General features: G+C 42.1%; 2 protein-coding genes across 3 annotated transcripts in view; one reads left to right on the top strand and one right to left on the bottom strand.

The window, feature by feature from the left end:
* Window positions 1-5062, top strand: part of LOC113591457 (ATP-sensitive inward rectifier potassium channel 10) — an 8262-nt gene extending 3200 nt beyond the window's left edge. The window contains exons 3-6 of one of the 2 annotated variants that reach the window (XM_027031956.2): window positions 1-106; window positions 911-1042; window positions 2028-2205; window positions 2623-5062. The exon at window positions 1-106 is cut by the window's left edge and continues 106 nt beyond it. In XM_027031956.2, the coding sequence (XP_026887757.2) occupies window positions 1-106; window positions 911-1042; window positions 2028-2205; window positions 2623-3017 (811 nt within the window). In that variant the 3' untranslated portion in view covers window positions 3018-5062. Of the gene's footprint in view, window positions 107-910; window positions 1043-2027; window positions 2209-2622 lie in introns of both variants that reach the window. The other variant, XM_027031955.2, reaches the window with a different exon arrangement.
* A 3883-nt stretch (window positions 5063-8945) lies between these two features.
* Window positions 8946-10725, bottom strand: foxl2b (forkhead box L2b). The gene is made up of 2 exons (XM_027031958.2): window positions 10506-10725; window positions 8946-10366 (listed from the first exon to the last, which is right to left on the bottom strand). The coding sequence occupies exon 2, from the start codon at window positions 10359-10361 to the stop codon at window positions 9480-9482; it is 882 nt and encodes a 293-aa protein (XP_026887759.1). The 5' UTR covers window positions 10362-10366; window positions 10506-10725; the 3' UTR covers window positions 8946-9479.
* Between the last annotated feature and the right edge of the window lie 15171 nt (window positions 10726-25896).

Here is a 25896-nt window from a genome sequence, read left to right as displayed (position 1 = left end):
CCGCTGCATCACAGAGGAGTGTCCATCCGCCATCATGCTGCTCATCATACAGCTTCTCATTACCACTGCCATGGAGATCTTCATTACTGGAACCTTCCTGGCCAAGGTGCAGCATCTCGGCTGCGTTCATTCATGGAGAAAAAACTTGTAGAAGCACTTCATCTGCAGGCCTCCAATGGTAGCATTAGAATAGTTGAATACATGAATAAATTACATGCTCTGCAGAATCGTGTGACATGTAGATGAGATTTTGGAAGTGGGCATGTGGTTACAACCTCGTCTAGACACCAGGCCATAACAGGAAGTTTGAGGAAAATGGCTAAACAAGTGTGTAGTGGAAATGAAATCAGATTGCAACAGACCAAAGTAGTTTGTGATAGCCAGACAATGAGGTATATACAAGAGACAGTGTTCCACTGGACTATAACGTCAGGAGTTACCCAGGCCAAAATAAGCAAACAAATCCACAGTAGAATCAAAAAGAAGATCACTAAACCTGCACAGACAAAAAAAAAAAACACAAACAACTACAATTGCTCCCTAAGTGAAAATCACAGATCAAACCCACACCTCAAACTCCCTACTTACCAGTGAACACACAACAAAAGGAAAAAAGAAGAATATGTACAAATAAACAACGGCAAAACTAGAGCATTTTTTAGCCTTTGTGCTATGCTTACCCATGACTCCCTTCTTGGTGTCACACTGCAGAGATATGTACATGGCTCTTCGCAGAAGCAGCAACCTTAGAGGTATGTGTTAGGCGAAGCATAGTATAGTAAGCTGCCACAGGTCTGACTATATCAGGCCATGCTGATACCTGTGAAGCGTATCATAGCAGTTATTTGAGGCTGTCTCTGCTTCTGTGCCTTGCCTACTTCTTCCTCCCTCTGCTCTTTTCCTGTTTCAGGTGGCTCGGCCCAAGAAGCGTGGTGAGACGGTACGCTTCAGCCAACATGCTGTGATAGCTAATCATGAAGGCCGGCCCTGTCTCATGATCAGGGTGGCCAACATGCGCAAGAGCCTCCTGTTGGGCTGCCAGGTAACGGAAGGCGGGGCCTGTTACCAGAGGGATAAACTCTCGGGCTTACATTTACACAATGGAGTTCCATCCAAATGCTATTTCACATTTATCCAACATATTTTCTGCCTAGTGACAACTGATTCAGTGTGATGGTTAATTAATAAGGTGTTCAGGTGCATGGAAAGATATTTTAAGGTTGGGGTGGGGGGTGGGGGTTATTTTCAGTATTTGGGTGCAATCGAGAATGTCTAGATTTACACTACAAAACTTGCATAAAGTCTATACTAACCAAATACATAAAACTGTAAAGGTAACCCCCAGTATAAAAACAAAACAAACAGTAAATATCTGAGCAATCATGCAACAAAAACTGTCATTACTTTGTAAAAAGCAACAGCAGCGAGGGTATATGTCCATTAATGTGTTAATCTATATTTATTCTTACAACAAAAATGTGTTTAATGCTATGATAAACTGTAGATGGATGTGTTTAATGTTTCAGTTTTCATGGATTTTGATTAACTCTGCATGATTGCACTGCATGATTCCATGGAAACGTTTAGTCAAACAGTAGAACATTAGGAAGCAAGTGTTTGGCACTTTTAGTGAGTACTAGAAATGAAAATAATCATAAATTGTTTGAATGCTTCTCTACATGGTTTCCCAAGGGTGTGTAACAACTTTAACATTACTTGAAAAAAAAAAACAATGTCTTTTTTGCTTGCTGTCGTTTTTTTTTTTTTTTTTTTTTTTAAGGAGTCTCCTCAACAAGTAATATAATTTAAATATATTTTTTAATTAAATTTTTTTTTAATTTAAAATATATTTTTGAACTCTGCTTAAACCCGTCCTGCACACATTTATTATTTTCTTTTGCTAATGGTTGTGGGAGGATTAGAATGAAGGCTGATAAAGGTTTGATGGGTAGCAACCTTGATGTGTGAAAGGTTTCTTTGGATGCCATGGTACATATGTGCATGTATAACTGAAGCATATTGTATAGGTGACAGGGAAGCTGCTGCAGCCCTGTGTGTCTAAGGAGGGTGAGACGGTGCGTCTGGACCAGAAGAACGTCACCTTCAGCGTGGACACGTCCAGCGAGAGCCCCTTCCTCATCCTCCCGCTCACCTTCTACCACATCATCAATAACGACAGCCCTCTTCAAGCTTGGGCTGCCAAAGGTGGTGTGTTTCTGGGTGGGAGTGTTTGTCTGCGTGTGTGAAACATTTATCTTTTGTTTCTAATGCATTTTCTGTTCCCTAAAACTGTAGAAATTCATTTGAGTGTCATCACTACACTTAGGACTCAGAGGAGCGTTGAGCCATAGGGTTTTTTATTATTATTATTATAGGAAGGCAGATGAAACTGAAGAATTAGAATTTAGATTTTGAATAAAAGTACAGTACATTAAGGCACACAACAAAAATAATTAAGGTACAATACATTGCTTTTTTTTTAAATTTTGAATCCATTAAGCATAAAAAAGATTGTGTCTCTATGTGCCTGTGTACAAAAAGGATGAATCTTTCAAATCTGGTGTGAAATTTGTACCTTCACAACTAGCGCTCAGGCTCTCTGTATCTCTGGCTCTTTCTCAGGTGGAGAATGTGTAGACCCAGAAGTGGCTAACTTCGAGCTGTTGGTGATGATGAGCTCCACAGTGGAACCCACCTCTGCCACCTGCCAAGTGCGCACTTCCTACCTCTCCAGTGAGATCCTGTGGGGATATGAGTTCCCGCCCATCGTCTCTCTGTCTCCAATGGGGAAGTACGTTGCAGACCTCGCCTACTTCGACAAAGTTGTCAAGGCCAAGACAGCGCCCCTTTCCAGCCAGACCCCGCCCACTGGCCAGGGGCGTTACCAGGGGAGTGGAGTGGTGGGAGGAGGTGACATGGAGAAGATGCAGTTGGAGCAAAGTTATCGGGAAGGAGGGAAAGAGAGAGAGAGAGTGAGAAACAGTAGCCCTTTCAGCGTTAGGATCAGCAACGTTTAACGCGCATACACGCTCAGTTGCACAACGCACAAGCACGGATAGTGCCTCGTACAGATAGGACAAAGTGAATGGTTTACAGAAAACTGCGGTACTGATTTCAGTTGCAGAGTGAACGTAGATTGGCTTTAATGTCAGTGATACTATCATTATAAGATGCACTTTAGAGAGTTTCCCAAAAGAGTGGCTCTGGAAAGATTTTTAAACTACTAAAACCTCTGGGACTCAATATACAGTACAACATCTGCATTTCATTTCGATATATGAACCTATATAACGCACCTTGTCGCTATAAGTAGGTAATAATGAGACAATAGCGCTCTCTAGTGGCTGATTCATGACCCACGTCTCTGTGCAGGACCATCAGTGAATATGCTGTCCAGCTGCATTTACTGAAGCCACTCATTTTTTTTTGAAATACCAAGACTATCTTTCTAAACATTTATCTGTTGAGAATATAGGTGACATTACTGATGATGTTGATGATGATGATGATAAAACTGTTTAAAATCAGGCAAAGGCAATCTTTTTATCTTCTTCTTCTTCTTCTTCTTCTTCTTCTTCTTCTTCTTCTTCTTCTTCCTATTATTATTATTATTATTAATTATTTAATTTTAAACAAATTAGTCATACTAGGTGTGATCTTCTTTGGCTGGACCGAAAGCCAGTAGCTACACCAGCCCTTTGTTGACAAAATTGTGTCCAACTGACTAAGTTGATATTTTATTAGTACCTTTCAGCACTGAAACTTGCAAACTATAGACAACACGATCCTGTAAGTTACCAGTCAGTACAAACAAGTTTTCTAGTTACATTTATTTTCTTTCACTTGTCTAATGCTGTAGAAACTCTCCTGATTGTCATTACTTAAGACTCTGAGCCACAGAGTTTTGCTTTCTTATTATAGGTAAGCCAGAGAAAACTAAAGGATTGGAATTGAGGTTTTGAAATAACAGTACTTTAAGGTACACAGAAAAAGAATGAAGTACAATTCAAATAATACAATACAAATGATAGCCATGTGTTTGGCCTGTCTTGAATCTAGTATTCATAATAAGCTTTATGTATGAGCTTTCATACATAAATGTAGCTCAAAGTGCTTTGAAAGATTAAGGGACAAAAAAGAAATATATACACATATGCACATAAATCAGATGAACACAAAGCAATAAAAGTATTTTTAAAAATATGCAGACAACAAAACAAACAAAAATCAAACATGAAATCAATAAGAAATAGGCAACGAAATAAAACAAAAATGAAAACAAAGTAAAAATAAAAAGAGCAATAATTAAAAAAATCAAGTGCAAAATAAAATAATATGACATCAAGCATTCAGAGTTATACAGTCCATGATGCTGCTAATCCATTTAATGCTTTGAAAACCAACAGCATGTCGTGCCTTCTGCCTCACCCCCTGGTCACCCCACTATGCTGATTATGCCCCCTTCCATGACCTCTGGCCACGCTCCCAGTTACGCCCTCCGGCCACGCTCCTAGTTATGCCCTCCAGCCACACTCCCAGTTATGCCCTCCGGCCACGCTCCCAGTTACGCCCCCCGGTTACACCCTCCGGCCACGCTCCCAGTTACGCCCTCCGGTTACACCCTCTAACCACGCTCCCAGTTACGCCCTCCGGCCACGCTCCCAGTTATGCCCTCTGGTCATGCCCCCTGCTACTTTCACTGGTCACACTCCCAATTACTCCCTCTGGTGGGTTCCCTTGTTCTGCCTCACCAGTGGATGAATTACAAGCCACTTATCCTACACCTGAAGGACATGACCTGAACCATTTATAAATCTCTTTTGTGTTTAGACTCGTTGCACAGTCTTTTGTGCCTTGGCTAAGTTTCTGAGTTGCTTTTCTTAGATGTTCCGTGTTATTTGCTGAACTGTGTTTGGATTCTGAATTTTGCCTCCCTCTGAAATATGTTTGTCCCTGATTGGAATCTGGACTGGGTTTTTTTCACCCTGCCTGTTACCTATCTCTGAAATGTCTGTTTGCCCCTGGCCAAACTTGTTTCACCAATAAACATATCTAATCATCACTTGAACTTGCTTTCTGTTATTCACAGGCTCATTACACAGCAATACTCTAAGATTTCTCTTGATGCTGATGCGTTTGAGTGAAAACTAATGCCAGGAAGCTAATGATGATGCCAGAATGGGCGTAATGTGTTCTTGTTAACATTGGCTGCAGAATTATGGACAAGCAGTTTTTTAGCAGCTGACTTTTTAAACAGTTTTTTAAAAGCTTTTCTAGCAACCCAGTAAACAGTTACAATATTCAAGAGAAGACAGTACTATTTATCAACTTTAAAATGACAGAACCATTTATCAACAGACTAATATATAATCTAAGTTGTGCAATGTTCATCAGTTGAATGAAGGCAGACTGAGTAACACTATCAATGAGTGCTTAAAACCTAATTCACAATCAGAACATATGTGCAGATTCTTAACTACATGTTTAACCCATATGGATGCATGTTTAACCCCTATGGATGCATATTGACCCGTATGGATGCATTTCGACCTGTATTCCTAAATTCCTGACCATTTTATCGCTATTATTATTTCTGTTTCATCACCAGTATGTTTAAAGACATTTTTATTCATCTAGTTAACAATATTGGCTATGCAGTCTGTCTGCATTTAAAAATCCATTATTGCATTTGATAATCCATCCATTCATTTAGATGCTGAGATTTTTTTTTTAAAAAGAGTAGCATGGTTCAGCATATAGTAAGCTACAGGCTGCAAGGCTGCTGTGGCCTACCTCTCCCTCAGTCTGAGGTGTTCCAGAGGACCCTCTGGAACTTCAGGCTGATCAGGTGCCCAGCACTGGAGCAAAGCTCTCTCCTTGGTAGGCAAGCCCAGTGACTCTGAGGGGTACTACTGAAAGAAGTAAGACATGGCTTCGATAGTTCGATAGTTTGAATTGCCCTTGGAATTAAAATAGCCTACACACCGAACATCACAACACTTTACTATTTTGATAGCCCATCGCGCTAAAGTGTATCAGCACAGTGCAGTGAGGATTTTGTTGATAAACAAAGACAAGTATGACATAGTAATAATATTGTTATCTACGGAGCTTGAAGAATGTAGTTTTCACAGCTCCTGTATAAATAGCTTTCAAAAACATGTGTGACCTGAGCAATGCTTTTTAAACAATTCCCGGACTCCTGCAAAGCCCGGTTTCTCCCGATATTCCAGTCAATGTTTATTGTATAATAAATAGCGATGACCCCTTTTCTTTTATTTCAGTAGAAGCGGGCGAAACACGCAGAATCCAATTCGATCATCATTCCAGGAGTGAGAGAGAGGAAGCAGAACCTCAGTAGGCTAAGTCTTTTCAAATTAAAAACGTTTTTAAAAAGTAAAATATTTTTTCAAAGAAGATAAATCAATAGAAATTAATTATTCAAAATCCCATAGCTATTAAAAATGTTATTTAAGTGTTTTAATTAATGTTTACTTACATCAACTAATGAGACCATAATTAGGACCATAATTACAATGTTGAGGCAATAAACAAAAAGTTACAGGGGCTCCGGCTAAAGAGTGAAGTTTGAGTTAGTTTAATAATCCCTATTAGTTTAAAAACTAAAAGTCATCAGTTTGCATTTAGATTTTGGGTGGAAACTAACGATCATATAGCCTACCTGTACCACCTTTCACTGATGAGCAATGCTGAGTAATGTACCTACCCAATAGTAATAACTAAACAACCAGACGCACTTATTTATTGTCAAAATTCTTGAGAATAGAGTTCGCTCTTTTTTAAATTTAAAATGTATTGTTATTCTAGAGAGGTCATCCCCTATTTCTCATAACCTATATATGGACTTTATTCTGTTTGGGAAAAAAAGTCGATAAAGGATGTTGCGTTCGAGCTTATAGAGAGGAGGGGGTAAAGCTTGACGACGTTTAAAATCCTCTGTATCGCTATAATTTTAGTTCATAAGCATCAACCGTGCTGTAGCGAATCTGTAGCTATGACATCATCCTGGAATGAGATGCATAAACTGTAGATGGAGAAGCTGAATGATTAAAGGGACGCTACTCAACGCGCGTGTGCACACAACATATATTTTACTTTTATAAATGGGGTGTAATTGTTCAGTGTTTGTTAGCAACTCGACTGGCCTCTAACCTTCAGTTTGACATAAAGCTCAACAGAACAGCACTGTGGCGCATAAGCGGTAATTGGAAAAACGTTATGTCTGTGGAACTGATTTGAAGACAGTTATGACGAAACTCAAGAAAATGTGAAGATAAATGTGGACTTGGCCAATTATGGAACATTGCTCAGTGCACTCGTATTCAGTATAGGCTACATTGCAAGTCTCCGTTTGACAGATATTATTTTAATAGATGTTAATTTAACTCCAATTTTACTGTATAATGTTTAACGGAGACACAGGTCCGACGATTTTCACATTTTCATATTCAGTTAGAGTTCACCGACAATATTTCCAGCTTCCCTGTTTTCCTTTAACTTTTTTTTTTTTTTTTACGTATTTTAATTTGCAGCATGTTACACCACAAACATGCCTTGAGTCACACATGCAGAGATCGAGACTTCGTAAAACACCATAGCAAGTGTTAAATGTTAGTCTCATTAAGCTGTTCTCATATAGGTGCTTTTTTCAAATAACACTGGACCTGTGACGTGACTTTGGTTTTTAGCAAACTTGAACTAATTTCAAATTACTCTGTAGTATATTAAACAGGATAATATATATATATATATGTTACAAACTAAAGCATAAATAAATTTAGTTTAGACCCTTTTCATAGAATTAAAATACATAACAAATACAGTAAAATATTATAAATGTTTAAAGCACACTGGATTTTATCCTAGTCGCCTTAAAAACAGATCAGGTCAGTTTGATAATATTATATTGTTGGCTCTGTTTTGGGTATGATATAAAGCCTTGCTACTGTTATATCCCAAACCAAATGTATATAATTCTCTCTGAAACGACATTGCATATTAGGTCATGTAAGCGTATTAGATAAAAGCCCCTTTAGGAAAAAGTTAATATTTTCTTTAGCTCTTTTTAATGTTTGCGCTATTTTGATTCTCTTAAATCTAAACAAAGGATGATAACAGGTAAACAAACAAATTAGTGCAATCAGTTCGCCTGATTTTTTTGTAAATGTGTTAGTTTGCATTTTGTTTTGACAGTAATACACAGGTTATAATAGCTACGTGCTACTTAGCTTTGATAATTAAACCATGTTATTTTTCATTTTGATCAGGCCGGTTTCCAAAAAGCATGTTAACACAAAGATCGTCGTCAGATGGTAGAGTGAGTATCACACTAAACACACACACACTCTCTCGCTCACATTTATGATAATCTTCACATTACGACTTTTCGGGAAACAGGGCCCTGCTTATTTATACTAATTTACATTTGACGTATCAGTCAAGAAAAAAAACTTAAATAGAATATAAAAAATGTAAACTCCCTTATTTTAGTGTGCCACGATGTAAACGTAGGTCTAGATGATATGTTAGGCCTATATAGCCCTTGTTATCATCTATTGTTATTTTTATTTTGGTAAATCTCTGTAAACAAATTGTAACAACCGATTGGAACGTTAATAATCAACAGAAATGTATCGGTTACCTTGTAAGAATACCTCTTTTTTTTTGCCAAAAAATCATGTCCATGGTCCAAAATTATTATCTACTCCTTGCAAAATTTGTATTACTTGCAGACGAACATTTATCTTATCACATGCTATTAACATGACTATTTTGACATTACGAATATTAATGCGTTTCCTTCTTTTATCATAAAGCCTACACATGTCTACTGGCTAACAATTAGCAGTAGATAAGCTAACCCAGAGTAGTGGTCTGCAAAAATAATATTTAATGAAAGTCTTTTATTTAAAATAAGTGCTGGTTTAACATGGTCCCAACAATTTCCAAAGAGTATCAAAACAGAAAAATGAACGAAAAGGTCTCGTGATTTACCATTTCTAAAACAAAGATATTTTAACAATCTATAGAGCTATTGTATCGGTATGCTAAGAGGCTAATCTACACTGGGGCAAACACCAGACGCGACTACTTTAGGGTTCACAGGATTCATAAGAGAACACTTCGCATTAATAGCACTTGCTGAAGTTCTGTCTACACAGTCCGAACACTTTTGTTGTTGCTGTTGTTTTGCAAATGTAGGTAGTATAAGCTACATCATGAAATTTCCGATTTCCCACTTAGGTGTTCATGTGCGCTCTGTAGATAACCAATACTGAAGATTATAGGCTGTCTCATCTTCCTTCTCTCGCTGTTTGTTTTACCCTGTTTGCATTTCGTGTACTGGAATGAGAGTGAAATGTAATAACCACCTTCCAGGCGGCATAAAACGTTCAAACAAATCAACATCAGATCCCATGTGGGTCTCCTGCGTCTCGTGGATATTGAACGTGTTCGACTTAAATGTCAATCCGAGAGTGCAAAGTTGAATGTTTGGCCTCGTGGTCCCAGTAAGAATACAACTCGCTTGGTTGACGCGCGCAGGCAAACTGGAGGCCCGCCGTGTTGTTGGTGGGTACCGGAGAAGGCGCAGCCGCGGCTCCGCTCAGCTGCTGTGGCTGATGATGGCTCATGCCGTTATATGAGTTCATCATGTTCGGGAGGCCCATGGCCTGCATTCGGGAGTACGGGTTGTAGGTCGGAGCCGAGAGCCCTTTAACGTTGATGGGACTAACATTTCCACTTCCCATTTGACACGAAGCGTAAGACATTGGTGGCGGCGGCTGGCTGAGCGGCCAGGTGTTGTTCATGAATCCGGGCTGGATGTACTTGGGAGGGGACAAGTAACCGTATCCATCCCCGCCGAAGAGAGATTTTCCCGGCTGAAAGGGAGCTGTGGGCGGTCTGAATGGCCGTTTCATCCGTCGTCTACGTCTGTAATTTCCTTTCTCAAACATGTCCTCGCAAGCTGGGTCCAGGGTCCAGTAATTCCCCTTCCTCTCGCCGCCGCCTTCACGTGGAACTTTGATGAAGCACTCGTTCAAACTGAGGTTATGGCGTATGCTGTTTTGCCAGCCTTTCTTGTTCTTCTCGTAAAAAGGAAACTTGTTAATTATGTACTGGTAGATGCCAGATAAAGTCAACCTCTTCTCCGAACTCTCCCTTATTGCCATGGCAATCAGAGCTACGTAAGAGTAAGGCGGCTTCTGAGACGGGTCCGCTTTTTCTGAGCTCGTCTCCTGAACCGGCTCATCTTTGACAAACTCCTCTGTCTTGACCGCGTTGGTGTCATGGACCATCAAAGTCATTGCGTCATCCTCTAAGCTATGGTAAGATGCCATCACTCCTAAAACATAACATAACAAAACAAAACAAACCAAAACATCAGAACAAAAAAGGCAAAACACAGAATACTTTTAAGACTTGTAGTTGTAACAATAAAGATAAATAACATGGCACGAGCGCCCGAGTGTCCACCAACATACCTGCTATTTAGGGATTATGTCTTCTTTTTGCATGCCTTTTAATAGCTTTAACTACTGAAGTTCCATGAAAATATAACTGTGTATCCTCGGTGTTCTCGTTTAGCAGTTGGAACACTTTTTTCCTTCTTGTACGGCTCTGTTCCTCTTGCGAATGTCTCTCACAACTCTGTATCCTCCAAGCACAAAATGCGCCGCCGTGTAGTTCCACTACTTCTTTCCTCTGAAAGCCCGAACGGCGCTTTCGTCTTGTGTCTCGCGTATCCTATTCGCCCAAGTACAGCAAGCTCTGATGATGTAGTGTTCCGCTTTCGTCACTTTCTCTTATCCACTGGCACTCTCAACTGCTCTTCATCCAAAGCATTTTTAACCAAGAGTATCCGAATTTCCGTTTTTAAATGTCAGAACTGGCAATATTCTAGTATAAGCAATAAGGATATATGAATACGCCTTTATTACCTCGAGGATAAAAATTAAACTTGTTCAATGAAATAATTGTTAGATTTTTCAAAATATATATGAATATTTAATAATAAAAATATATTTATTGATGTAGACCAACTGACTTACCTTTACCCTTCGGAAAATATGTTTTGTGTGAGTAGGGGCATTGGTTATTTACATACTAATAATCAAATTAGTTGCTTTATTTGTATAGTAGCCTTATTTTTTATAAGGTCAACGGCCAGTTATATATGATAGTAAGGCATGGGGCTAAGAGGCAGGATATATCTTTGACCACCCATGCAGGTAGCCTGGTTTTCACCAGGAGAGAACTCTTTGACCACTGTCTGAGCTGACGCAGGTGCAACAGCATTGTCCCGTATGTCAACACCTTTCTTGGACATGCTCGATAGGCTGCTGAAGATTCGGCCAACCGCCCCCCCCCCCCCTCCCCCGCCGACCCCAAAACAGGCTATGTGAATTATTTTCTACATTTAATAATAATAATAATAATAATAATAATAATAATAATAATAATCTTCATCACCATTATCATTGTCATCATCGTCGTCGTCGTCGTTGTCGTCATCATCATCATTTACATTGATTTCATTTTAATGCGTTAATAACTAATATTAAATGTATTATATTTCTCAGTAGGCAAATCTGCAAGGTTCATCTGTTATCTCATATTTTATTTGTATAAATGTAATTAAAATATTCATGTGCTTTACCATTTGAAGCGCGGACGTCCAAGATAATCGTTACAAGGACGATGTAATGCGATTAAACACACCAATGATGAGCGAGCAGAATATACACAATATGAGTCACTTGGAAGAAGACCGCAACAGATCGCAAGATGACACACAGATGAATCTATGCAGCAAAATGTGACAGGTTTAGCAGGATTTGAAAGGCTTTTCAAGCTTCCTGCCTCCCTCTTTGAAATGAGGATGTTTACGGTTCAGAGTGCAAGAATGCGGAGGGATATGAGCGTTTCAGGTCAGAAGGACAGCGCAGATCTGTTTAATTTTATTTAGCCGAGGCTAAATGACCAACATAAACCATTCGGTCGATTACAGCTTTAATTTTCAGAGAGACGCTGGTTGAGATAACTGACATGGTTAAACGGTCTCTAACGGACCTTACATAGGAGTATGACAGAATTGTTAATATTTTTAAAATGACCACATTTTATTACGCCTAACTGATTGCTATAGATTATGTTGTGGTTATAATATGTCGGTGTATGGGTTAAAAAGACGTGGTGTGCGTAAACATTAGGTGTTCAGCTTTAAGGCCTTTGCTGAGCTATAGGCCTATTAATGATGGTTCGACACCTACAGACCGTCGTCCTGTGTTGTACGTATGGAAGAACACACACAAGTCAACCAAAGCCCTATAAGTCGGAATTTAACGTTTGTAGCGGCTGAAAATTCTTAGCGCTAATGAACGGGCGGGGGTTTCCTTACTTTGTAAAGCCCGGGATTGACCTCTGCCTTAAATTACAAAGCGTGTTACAAAGCTCTCGGTGCAGCTCCGCTCTTCCTGAAGGTGCTCGGCATTTCTGTTTTGAGAGTACAGGCCATGTTTACCTTTCTTATCACCGACAGGAAACTTATGGGAAGCTTTAAGCCATTCTTCCAACAACTTGCCTGTCAAATTATTGTAATGCATTGCACCATGTAAAAATATATATCCATAAATCCCAAACACGCATTATGTGGGACTGAAAATTAGTCTACTTCGCTTATTTGTTTAATATTCCATAACGTCCCAGAGACAGACAACATTGAGTTTTATTTCTTATATTTCCTTTGGACAGATTTAAAAACAAATGCATTTGTTTCTGATGTGGGGAGGCACGCCACGAAATAAGAGCTGTCAGATTTAGTCAGGTTTTCCCCTCTTTTGACAGATTTGGTAATTGCTTTCTGGTGTTACTACATTGACAGTTTTATTATTTTGTCCCGGAAACACACAGCACTGCAATAAAACTCACCACATTGGACTAAGCAGAGAAAAACCTACGACGACAGCGCCCCGTATAGCATAAAGATAGCTGAAGCAGTAAAAACGCGTGTCTAACTTTCAGGCATATTCAAGAGGACTCTGATATATAGCGAGCTCTGGGGTTTGATCCTTATCTGCCGCGCACAGCCGTGGGGAATTAAGCCTCACAAATGTGCCTTTGATCGCCTGCGATTCAGCTCCAGAGGAAGTGTTCTCATGGCGCTATTTCTGGGCCTCCAGTTCTTTTGTTTCGGTAGAGGAGCAGGTGAAGGTGCCGAGGTTTACGCTGTATTGCTTTGATCAGGACCAGGACCGCTGTAAACAAGTCATAACACAGTTTAGCACAGGCTTCTCAGGTATACACGCTCTGCTAAGCAAGCTTAAAGACAATCCTGACCCAGCAGTTTTTACACAGCATTAAGAATATATTGGCCATTTCTGGATTCTGGATTTTGTGTCAGCACAAACATTGCAAGCATCTCAAAGATCAACTTATTTTTAATTTTTATTTTTTGAGAAGAGAACAATTTTATATTACAGATATTGGACAGCCTTTCAGTTACCTGAAAATAAATCCAGGAATGTGATTTATTGAAGAACTGAGTTTTTCCTTCAAACAGGATCTAAGCTATTACAGGGCAGCATGATGGAGAAGAATTAACAAGTACCATTAACATCATCTCTTGAATAAGTCTACCCGATGTGTCATTTTGACATTTAGCCAGTGTTTCAGTTTAACTTACAGGGAAATAAGATCACGTTCTGAGTAACTGATAAACATTGGGTTTGGTTCACAATCACTCAGTGTGTCACTCATTAATGGCACAATGTTGTGATGGCTCACACACACTGTGGCGACAACCATGATCTGGGTCATTTTACTACCAACCCTTTATGCTCAGGTGTGTGGCCCTCATACCTCTCACCCTTAGCTGTGGACACTTTTATGCTTGAAAGACGTGGGCAGTGTGAGGGCGTCGTCGTGTGCCTCACCTCCTCTGTTTTTGTCTTTCTTCTCCAGAGTTGGGGCCTCAGTCGGGTCAGACAATCAATAGGCCCTGCCACCATTCACTTGCTCAACCTGAACAAGGTGTTGGTGAGCTTGCCTCATGTCGCCAAATTCTTCAGTTTTATCCCGTAGTTTTGTATGTGGTCAAACTTGAATATTGTCACAACAGATTCAGAATACCAATTGGGAGGAGTGTGTAGGATGTGCATTTTGAACATGGAGCCGAACTGCTATAGAATATTATTATTATATTATTATATATATTATTATTATTATTATATTATTATATAACAGAATATTATAGAAGAAGGAAGTTCACCAAAGATTCTTACTCAATAATTCTTTTAGTTTCTGAGACTACTTAAAAGTGTCTTCGGAGGCATGGTAGCCATGAGTAATATGAAAAGATGAAACATCCCTTTCCATCAAGACTGTACCTTTAAATATGAAAAACAGAAATGTATAAATGTTATATATTTTTGTCTTAACAGCTCTCAGATAAATATCTAGCATGCCAACACTTTTATCATCTTAGTATTATTGCCTGCATTTTAATTTCACAGCAAAATACTTCACAGATTTTGACCACTGTTAAGTATTTATTCACATGAAAGAACAGTGTTATGAAGGCACACAATTATTTCCTGTAGATTTTTCCAAAAAGAAAAACAAGATTTCAAAATATTTCAAAATATGTTCTAAATGAATTCACAAATATTTGATATAATAGCATAGGGCGTGAGTGTTTTGCATCTAGACATGTGTTTTGCATATAAACCTGTATTTGAAATTGAATAAAGGTGAGTGTAATATGTTCAACTTGCAGTTCTCTTTAGGCACAAAACTGTAGTTTCTGTGTTACACAACTAAGGAGCTTCTTAGTCTGGAACCACAGAATAGGTAAGAGAACAATTTGAAAAGGAATCATACTTGGTGAAGCTCTTCTCCAAGCAACCTTTCAAAGGACTTAGTTTGTAGAGTTCTCTGAAGCTCAGTTTTGTTCCCCTGTGTCATCCAGAGTAGGATGCTCCCCCACCCTCTTGTGCTCTTGGTTCCTCTCAAGGTTTCTGGAGGCTCTTAGGGAGATTTTCTTTGTCACTGTCACCTTTGGCTTACTCACTGGATGCTTGGACTTGGACATCTGTAAAGTTTTGTGACCATGAATGTTGTAAAAAGCGCTATATAAATAAACTTTACTTTGACTTTGACTATATACTTGCAGGAAATGTCATTCTGAAGTGCCCATCAGGAACTGTGCCCATCATCCTCAGGTTGAATCCACTCAGTAAAGATGCATTTCTCATGTGAATTGGTTCAGGAGGGCTATCCCACCAAGAAACAGCCCACCAGGTGAGATGATGCCTGACAGGTTCTGTCTGGAAGGGGATCCAACGCAGGCGTCCCTATGTGTTGCTAGGCTGTGGCTGACGGAGGCGGCTGCTTATGATTGGATGTCCTGTTTATGTTGAACCTCAACGCGGTCTTCCTGAGGGAAGCCATGCCATACTGCGCGTGAGTGGCCTCGTTCGCCCCTCTGCTCTCACTTATCCAAACACACTCATGTTTTTCCTTTATATGAACCGTCCCCCAAATTCTTATGGCCTAACACTGCATTTCACATTTAGGACGTAGTGGTACACCCTTTGTTGATGCGGGGTATATAAAGCGTATGGATGATCAGGTAATGTGAGAGCGACGAGGTCTGAGTGAGCGTGGCCGTCTCTGTGGGGGGTGGGTGCCACGTCTGTGTGCTCATTGGGGGGCTCGCGGAGGGACAGAGGATGGCCGGTGCCATGCAGGTCACCCCCCGTCGGGGGTACTAGAGGGTCATCTCGCCGCGGGACCTTTCTTCTAGGGGGCAGGCTGCAGCCCCCGACCGGGCCGCTCCGGCTGCAGTTCTAAGCAGAGGAAGGAGCAGGGGCGACCCTGGAGAGAGGGACCCCAGCGGCCCCGGCCCTGGCCAATGTGTTCTCAATCATAGGAAACACAAACAACAAAAAAAGGCCTGATTTAAGAAAGGTTACAGAGCTCTCCAGAGAAACCCTCCCCCCCCACACACACACAGTCTCCCTCCTGATCCTCTACTTACGCCACCCACAACCCTGCACTCAGCTCTTCCCTCCTGGGGGGGGGGGGGGGGGGGAAGCAAAGAAGGAAAGGAGAGGTAAGGAAAACAAGCACCTTCCTTGTTAACAAGACACAGGAGCATCAGGTTCCTGTCCCCCTGTCTGTCTCCACCGCGCTTCATCCTCTCCTTCTGTCTCTCCATCTCCGTCTTGTATGAGTGGGTCTGTATGAGAGTATCTCAGAGCTCTGCCCCCTGCGAAGCCAAACAAACAAATATCGAGCTTAAGGAGGTGCCACCGCTAATAAAGAACAGCTGAGAATAGAAAGGGAAAGCTTTTACAGTCAGGTAATAGTGAACGCCCAATACACAGTTTAAGCAATGCATGACTGGGTCCTAAGGGGAAAAATGAACAGGCATGTGTTTAGTGGCTTGTGGTTTTGCTACACTCTTTAAAATGGACCTACGAGGGGTTTGTGTGAGGTTTTGGGTTCTGGGTGGAATCGTTTCAATTTTAAAAACACTTCTGCTTCCCTAATTGTTCCTTGGGGTTCCTAGTGGTCTGAAGTAGCATGCCTACATAGCAAAGCATAATACTAACATGTCGTGAATTTTGGAAACTTTGACAGACACCTTGGAAGTGGTGCAGTAGAAAAGTAGAGGCCCCAGCCAGAACATGGCAGGTTTAAATCCCTTCTCACTACACTAAATAGGATGAGAATGTCTGAGATCTGAAGCTTCGCTTTCTGTCTGCTGTTGAATGAGGCATGTCGCCTGTTTGTGATAGAAAGATGATATGGCCTGAAAGATCCTACTCTTTGAAGGGGGTTTATCAAACTCTTTAGTGTGACTGTGATGGTTCTTGGTCACTACAAAAGGGTTTCCCTACAGCCACAATATGAAGAACTCCCCGGAAACCAATTGTCTCTGCTGGACATGTTTTTGAAAGAGTTATGTAATAAACTTTCCTTGTGATTTGGTAAAATTCTTAAGAGTAAACTTTGTTTAGAACCATTTCTTCCCCTAGAGAAATAAAACACTATTTTGCCATTCTTGTGCCTTGATATATCATCCAAAAAATGGTGCTAAGACTAGTGAAACTGAAAGGCTGTCTGATTGGTCAGTATTAGAGGACTGGAGTGTTGTGTTAAACAATAAGGCTCAGGACAAGCAGCTGGGCCTCAAGGCAGATAAAAACAGAACAGATCCCAGCAGGACAAAATTGCAGCGCATTTCCCTGGGGATTACAGCACACAAACCACTGCAACTAGAGCCTAGAGGAATCCAGAGCTAAACACTGCCTGTCCTCATGGTTTCTGCTATGATAGAGCAGATTGTAACCAGCATGTGTGTGTGTGCGTGTGTGTGTTTGGGACAGTGAATGTACAGAAGCATTAGGGAGCCAGTGAGAAAAAGAGCGCCTCAGTGAAAGAGAGAGAACTCATCCGTGTCTCGCACCGTTGAGGGCGATCAGTCATTTTCACACATCCTGCCACAATGGCTTTCTCGTTCCGTGCTCAGGCGTGAAACTCGCGGCAGACAAAACTGGGGAACACCGGTGGCTCACTGCGGCCCATGTGAGCGACCCCCTCCGTGTTTTGTCTCGTCTAACTGATAAAATGAGATTAGGGTAAGGGGGCTCATTCCCACCCTTTTGCCCGCACCTCTTTTATGTGCGCTCCAATCACGGCGGCCCAGAGGAACCGGGAGCTGTCTAAACGCTCATCTATGCTGGAGTGGCTCCCCGATGGCACCCCTGCCTTCCCCGGAAAGGAGTTCATCGGTTCAGGTTAAAGATGGTCCTTCATCCACTCTGGTGAAGGGACCCACATGGATACCGCCTCACATGTGGAACAAAGCCTTTGCTCTTCAGTCTGCCAGTGTGCACACACTTTGCACACAACAGGGTTCCATGCCAGGCTCACAGCGAGTGACGCAGAGGCTTCCAGTAGGTGCCATCGTCAATGTGAAATGCCATCTTCTGCATGGTGCCCGCGATAGTGCACGCTCCAGACATAACACAGTGCTCTTTGTTTAGAATTCCGATTCTTTTATCAGCCTCCTAAGAATAGAGCTGCTCCTATAGAATGGTGCCGCACATAACAGCGACACAGAAAAACACTCCTCATTGCCATAAGTTGCTGAAAAATTGCTGTTTTCTATTATGGGCTCTGCTAAGTCACAAGGGTATATTTTGAAATAGCATGGGTAGTACCCACACACAGACTAAACATAAACAACACAGGTAAGGAGATTTACTAGCAAGCTCAATTGAGGCTAGTGTCATAGAATGTTTACTACAACTTGTTACTACAAAATGTTTATATCTCATGGCACTGACGTACACAGTTGGCAACAATAACTGTAGGGCAGTTAAGGACAGTTTTTAAAATATTTTACCAGTTACCAGTCATAACTGTGCAAAAACAGTTTTGTGTAAGCTCAGTATAGTACTTTTGGTCTGACACAATGTTTTACTTTGGACAATTGGTCAGTTTTGCCCATTTATGTGCAGAATGTCAGATTATTAAAAAATGCAAGAAAATAAAACCTAAGTAGAATAATATACATCTCCTTTAATGAAGCTCTAGGCACTGGCTCTATAGAGTTTTGATGAGGGTTTGCTGTTTTGGTGTTCAGCCTATGGGCACTGAATCAGAGGGTTTGATGTTTTGGCGTCCAGTCTATGGATACTGAATCGGAGGGTTTGATGTTTTGGCATCCAGCCTATGGGCACTGAATCAGAGGGTTTGATGTTTTGGCGTCCAGTCTATGGATACTGAATCGGAGGGTTTGATGTTTTGGCATCCAGCCTATGGGCACTGAATCAGAGGGTTTGATGTTTTGATGTCCAGTCTATGGGCACTGAATCAGAGGGTTTGATGTTTTGATGTCCAGCCTATGGGCAGTGAATCAGAGGGTTTGATGTTTTGATGTCCAGTCTATGGGCACTGAATCAGAGCTGTGGTGGCACTAGTTCATCTATCAGCAGGTAATATTCCACTACTGCAGAGGCCTCGTTCCGTCCTCACTATCGGACGCTTAGACCTGTATCAGCTCACTGTGTTCTGCCTATATCTTGGTACAAAGTGTCACGCAGGCACAGCGGTGTGTGTGTATGTGTGTTGTGTGTTGTGTGCGTGTGTGTGTGTTTGTGTGTGTGTGTGAGTATGCGTGTGCATGTGTGTGTGTATGGCAGAGGGTAGTTTGGGGGGGATAGTCAAAGTCTCCATGCCTCTTCTACGGGAAAACGACTCCCACTCCCGCCTTATCGACTGTTGACATGCAGGAGCTGATAGGCTTGGCTGTGTCAGCTCCCCTGATACTCTCTTGTGGCATAACGAACCCTCTGCACCAAGCAAAAATAAAATACTTCTCATAACTCTCTCTCTCTCTGAGACGGAATCACAAGTTTGTTGTGATTTTGAGCTGGCCTGTTAGAGTATGCCACTACCACTGCAAAGTGGTTAAATTCTTTACAGTACATTCGATTATTAACCGCTCATCATAGCCATTAGCCGAAGGGCTGTTTTGATCAGCAAGACAGGCACGGCTGGTAATCCTCAGACAGTTGACCAAACAGTTCCAGTGTGGCTTTGTCAACCTGGCCCGTGATGACGGCAGTGTCAACCCACCCCTGAGCCTACACATGCCTCTTTAAAGCAGGCCCTCTCCGGCCCCTGAATGCAGGAATGCTAAGCCCCATACAGGAAGCCACTGAAGTACTTTTGCCCATATCAAAGGCCCCAGGTGAGTGACAGGTGGGGCAGTGTGTGCGGGGACACGACCCTCCCTCACTCAGCCACAATAGTGGCATGCACCTGTGAGGGAGCTTCCTCCTATGCCCCCACCCCACCCCCTCCCATCTCCTAAGTTGTTCCCCCCCCCCCCCCCCCCCGACACACCCAGATTAGACTTGACCCTGCCCCGCCCATCTACCTCGACCTCACTCTCTGCAGGTGTTCAGAGTATTGTTAAAAGCAGGTAAGCAGAACCGTCTCTCTGACACTGAAGGTCCTCACCAGGATGGGGGTGAAGGCCAATGACTTGCAGTGCAGGAAAAAATTCAGTCGAGAAGTGGACAGTTCTCTAGAGAAAAATCACCAGGGAATGCGTGCTAGGAGAAGCAGTGCCTGTTTTATCTTCTCCAATGTCTCTCTGCTCAGATAGAAAAGTCTGATCTTGTATTTCTGTGATTCTCAGTGTTGAATGCATTCTAGTTCTGATATTTTCAACCAAAAAAAAAAAAATCAGTATAATACATTATTCCACTGTTGTACTAAAATGTTGTAAGATTATCTTATTTACAGAGAAATCAATGTTTGATAATGCCTGCCATGCAGGTAATGGAAGTAATAAAACAAAATGTCAGGAATACCGCTGTCATTAAACTTTCCATCGGATGTATTGCTAGACAGCTCTGGGCAGAAAGACGGATCTGCCAAGGACGTGGATCCATGGAGCACATGGAGGACTCTTGCTGTCTGCTGGGCAAGACGGGAGTGGACTAGAAGCCACAGCACACGGGATACTGGAAAAGAACACGAACCAGGTCAATATGGGCTCAGCTTCACTCTTGGGGTATTAATTAGTCTGCTATTACAAGGCCTGAACATAATCTGAACTTCTATGTGATACTTACTTGAATTACTGTGGGGGCCAATTCAAACTGGTACTCAAATATCGGTGCCACTGTTACAGTGGTGTTGTGAACATTATTTTCTGTACCATATTGTTACACTAGCTACTTAAATATTTGGAGCTCTGACCATATCTGTCCATGATCATGCTTTCTATCACACAAGTTTACGCATCTGGGTTGACTATTCATACTAGCAGTAATCCAGGAATGGTTCTTAATTGCGTATTTGTAGAATCTTAAGGGAACAAACCTGTTCCATTTAAGTGTTCAAGATTTTGCAGGTGTGAATCTGTCATTGTGTGTCTCCTTCTGCCCCCAACCCTCTCTCTCTCTCTCTCTCTCTCTCTCTCTCTCTCTCTCTCTCTCTCTCTCTCTCTCTCTCTCTCTCTCTCTCTCTCTCTCTCTCTCTCTCTCTCTCTCTCTCTCTCTCTCTCTCTCTCTCTCTCAGGGCTGAGAGGGTGGTGGCGGGCCAGATAGCATTACCAGCGCCCGGGGGATGTTTACACTGGGAGAGATGGCTGAGCTCTGATAGTTACCAAGTAAAAAGCCAGTAAATACTACCGTGTACCTGCTGCATTGTGTTGCGGAGGAAACGGTCTATATGCTGTGAGTGCTGTATTGCTGCACGACGGCATTGATTACACTGACGCTTCAGATGAGCAGGAGTTCAAGCCATGCAGTGAACTGTACAAGCTGCTTTTTTACAAAGAGTCACATTATTGGCAGTGGAAAAGATGCGGGATAACAGATGGATAAATCCATGAATGAGTCAGTGGCGAGCAATTTAATCTATTTCAGCATACATGTACACACAATAAATTTAAGTATACACTTTTAGTGTTCTTGTACCAATATCATGGCTGGGGGATTAAGAAGAGCAATGCACAGTGACTGAGATAGAGAGGGACAGAAAAGTAAGGGACCGAGAAAGAGGTGGGGAAAGAAAGCCGAAGTTGAAGGCATCCTGGCAGGGAGGACGAAGCACTAGATGAACAAACATAAATATCCTCATAAGCGGGAGATAAATTCGAAGTGGAATGTTCTCGCGCCCGCCTCCCCCTTCCTGGGGAGCAAGCGCAGTGGCTAAGCCCCTCTCCGTGGGCCTGTCTATACACGTTACAGGCCCCTTCAGTGAAAGCCCTCTCCAGCGCCAAGCAGGAGGCTCTGGGAGAAATGGGCTGCGCTGTCTCGTTCGCGAGCCCTATCAGAGCTGATGGTGTCATCATCGTCTAGAGATTAACAGCGGCTTAATCAACAGAGCGGGCGAGGTCTTAAAGCGCACTGAGGAATAAAGAGATAAGATCATCGCCCAGACCGCTGATTCACCTGCTTTTTCTGAAATGGCAGGCCTAAATATCTACGAGATCTTTGAACCTGGTCTGGAAAAGAATTGTTGGAACTATAACTTGTGCTGGGCAACATCATAGGAAATCCAGTGACATTGCGGCTATTCCTGCTAGTTGGTTTGTATGAATTCCTGTGAATTGGCAATCAGAAGATCCTTCTGCTTTTGATTTATCATGGTGGGGCATTTGTGCTTGATGATTGAAATTGAAGCAAGATAACCCCAAACCCCTACCAAATAACATGCAGTTGTATTATTTGCTCTTCTGGTTGCTCCAACACAAGTCTTGCATTCCGGTTCCAAACCCGAACCTTTACCACACATGACATTCCTCCACATGGAAATTCCCATCGAAACATGACTTCCCGCTCCGTCTGAGGCCTCGGCTGAATCAGAGTGGGCTGCGCCTCCTTCTGCCAGATGAAAAGAGTAGGGCCCCAGCTGCAGGAGCAGGCATGAAGAAGGTGGGGGGGGTGGAGGACGTGATCATTGCGATAAGGACGAAGGCTGGAAGCTGCTGGGTTCAATGCCAGGGTGGTGTTCGTGCATGCTGGTATTCGTGACAGCTCTCTCAGATGCCAGAGGTGTCTTGGCTGTGGGAGGAGGGTACCTAGGCTTTCCCCACCACCTAGCCAGACCTGGGGCAGGTAAACAGCTAATTTGAGGGTCGAGTGACAAAAATGTTTGGGGAAGCTGGTAGTTGTGTTCAGGGTAGGTGGCTTGGCACTATGTCTGTGTACATTCTATTGTCTAACAGAGTTAAAAGTAATAAAACTTTAATAAAGAATGATGTCATTTATAATTATATAAATCTCTCTTATAGTCCCTTATAGCCATCTGGATTGAAATGGCAAATGTTTTATGGATCAATGACTGTCAGACCAATTTAAAGGCAATTTAACACTTCAGATAAGCCAGCAAAGCATGATTTATAGCATGCGTTATAGCATAATTGAGCAACGCAGCAACATTTGCTTTGTGAGAGTGGTCTGCACTCTGGTGTTTTCAAAACAGGGTTTAAGCAGATCACATCTAAAATATACAGTCTCTATCTAGGACCTCGACACTCAAGCCTCATACAAGCTCCCTGCCTGGCAGCTGGGCCTGAAGGGCCACCCAGGTGCCAGTGCTTACGGCAGGACTCCCGGACCCCAAACACTTCCCTGTCTCATGCCTTGTCCCCTGGCTTTATTTCAGCCGGGTGCCAGGAGCAGGTGTTACGGCAGAGGGGGGACCGTGCGGCTCAGAGGGCGAGCAGGGCAGCAGGTGTGAGCTGATGGCTCTCTCTCTGTGCTGTCAGGTCGAGCTGGACTTAACGTTTGTGTAACAATAGATAAAAGTGGAGTTCACAAGAGTAAAAGAGCGAGGCTAGAGGATCATGGTGTGCGGTTGAAGTAATTATGTCTCGACTGAAAGTTTGATAGAGGCTTGCATAGACTAGTGCCCTGTAGGTCATATAGAACTCAAAATGTTTGTAAACAAGCTGGTTAATGGAAAGTAGAGCAAACAAGCACACAGAAAAAGGTGAAGATCAGGATTTGGGTTCAAGTTTAGGATTAAATGTTCAGATTAAATTTAATTGTATCTGCACAATCACAAAATCATTGAGGAACTAAACATTTGCCACATCTACCTTTAAGCCTTGTTAGGTTTCTTTCCTTTAGTAATGGAAATACCCTTATATACAGTATGTATCAAGTTCCAGATGCACATTTTAGGTTTATGTTGTTTGAATGAAGCTGCACAAATACTAAAGGGAGGTTCGGGGCTGTAGTAATCTCAGAACCCAACAACAACAGCCCACACAATACGCTTGACCACACCACCACATCTCCATGGCACTGTCTGCTTAGCAGGCTTGTTCTGCATCACATACACATTAATCTGCATCACGGAGGTCATGCTGGGGCCTGCTTGCTATACCTTGATTCTTTGAAAGCATTCGTGCTCATCCATGCTCTAGTATAAGTACTTTACAGAACCCAACCTCCTCTTGAAAAAATAAGACACAGTAGGATTGTCTTACTCTCCCAGTTTGACTCTTGTGGTTAAGATTAAGGGTAGTTGCAGTGTATGATTAGATTAAGATTAAGGGTAGTTGCGATGTATGGTTAGATTAAGATTAAGGCTAGTTGCGGTGTATGGTTAGATTAAGATTAAGGGTAGTTGTGTTACAGTGTAAGGTTGGGAAAAGGTAAGGTGCTAATTATCACTGTTCAAAAGTAAAAGATTTATGTAATTCAATTCCGCTATTAAAATGTGCTAACAAATCTCACAGAATAAAAATGAAAAATAAGGATACAGCATGCTTTACTAAACGAATGTAATTAATAAATAATTACATATTTATAATCCACACATCCATAAAAGGTTCAAACCATGTATCTAAAATTGGCTGCAATATTCAGAGAATGAGATCCTTTTGCATGGCAACTTCCTCTGCTGAAGCAGGCTTTGTGCCAAACGAGTCCCTTATTAGTTGAAACTGCCTGGCTGATGACAACTATTGTATTTGCAACGTGGAAATGGTTGCAAAAACACTTGTATCCTGCTTTTGGCCTCTCTGTGTGCACTTGTGTGTTACCAACTCATGCATGTCCTGTGGACGTATCCATTTTTGGGTTAAAAGCACGTTCAATTCCAGGACATAATCATCAAAAAAGCAATCTGTTCTAGTAGGTGAATTAACTCAGACAAAGCCAAATTTAAAATTACACTGTTTTATATATATATATATATATATATATATATATATATATATATATATATATAGAGAGAGAGAGAGAGAGAGAGAGAGAGAGAGAGAGAGAGAGAGAGAGAGAGAGAGAGAGAGAGAGAGAGAGAGAGCAAGAGAGCAAGAGAGAGAGAGAGAGAGAGTCTAGTATAAGAATGCAACACAGAAGTTGAAAATCTATCTGTCTTTCTCCTTACGGTTTTGGGCCATGCCTCACAAATCCCCTTTCGGGTCAAGCTACACCTTTTCCGTCGGTGTTTTGCCTTTCACCCCATCACCTCAGTAAGCGCATGCAAGGGTCACACAGTTCAGGCCTGCCAGACCCAATAAAGCCTGACTGCGGGCGGGTCCCAAAGCTGCCTGCAGCGACCGCCGGACAGTGGGCCGGGGCACAACCCCCTGCCCCCTCCAGAGAAACCAACACGGTTCAGATCCTCGTCTTCGCCCAACACAACGTAGCACCACTCATGCCATTACCTCACGGAGCCACGGGTGGATCAAAGCCGGGCGCTTTCGGATGCGGATATGAGCCAGGGAGAAGTAAATTAAATTTAAACTAAATGAGACGGGCCTTATGTTGACAGAGGGCGGAGGCGAATGGGTTTTAATTTAGAAAACAAATTGGTAAACGATTTATTACGCAACACAATCCGTCCCAAGGAGGCTCCGATGGATAGGCTTCTTATGCATGTGCTTGGACCTCTTAACGCATATTAGCACTAGCGACCTTTGGCGTGGCGTTTGATTAATCTGCAACCTCAGTACCCTATTCAAGTAAAGCATGTTCTAGAACAACCTGTTTCTTGTTTAGTCTTGAATGAGATTCTGCAAGGTTTTGCAGTTTTTCACATAAGAATGGGCTAGATCAAGGTCAACTTGAAAGAGATAGGCTTGGCAAAAGGAGCACACTGGAATCTTCACACAAAAGAAAATGCAATAACTATACATCAGCCATGAATATTAGTACATTGGTGTGTGTGTGTGTGTGTGTGTGTGTGAGAGAGAGAGAGAGAGAGAGAGAGAGAGAGAGAGAGAGAGAGAGAGAGAGAGAGAGAGAGCGCCTGTGCACAAGAAGAGCATCAGTGCAAGAAACGAGGTGAAATCTGGAGAAAGGTGACCCGGGTTTGCTCCGGACGGCC

The sequence above is a fragment of the Electrophorus electricus genome, chromosome 7 (assembly GCF_013358815.1).
Source record: "Electrophorus electricus isolate fEleEle1 chromosome 7, fEleEle1.pri, whole genome shotgun sequence".
Taxonomy (NCBI): Eukaryota; Metazoa; Chordata; class Actinopteri; order Gymnotiformes; family Gymnotidae; genus Electrophorus; species Electrophorus electricus.
Note: the sequence above shows the minus strand (reverse complement) of the source record. Positions and strands in the feature narration are given on the sequence as shown.

Excerpts from the sequence above, each read along its gene's own strand:
- foxl2b (XM_027031958.2), bottom strand. The coding sequence starts at position 10,361 with ATGGCATCTTACCATAGCTTAGAGGATGACGCAATGACTTTGATGGTC.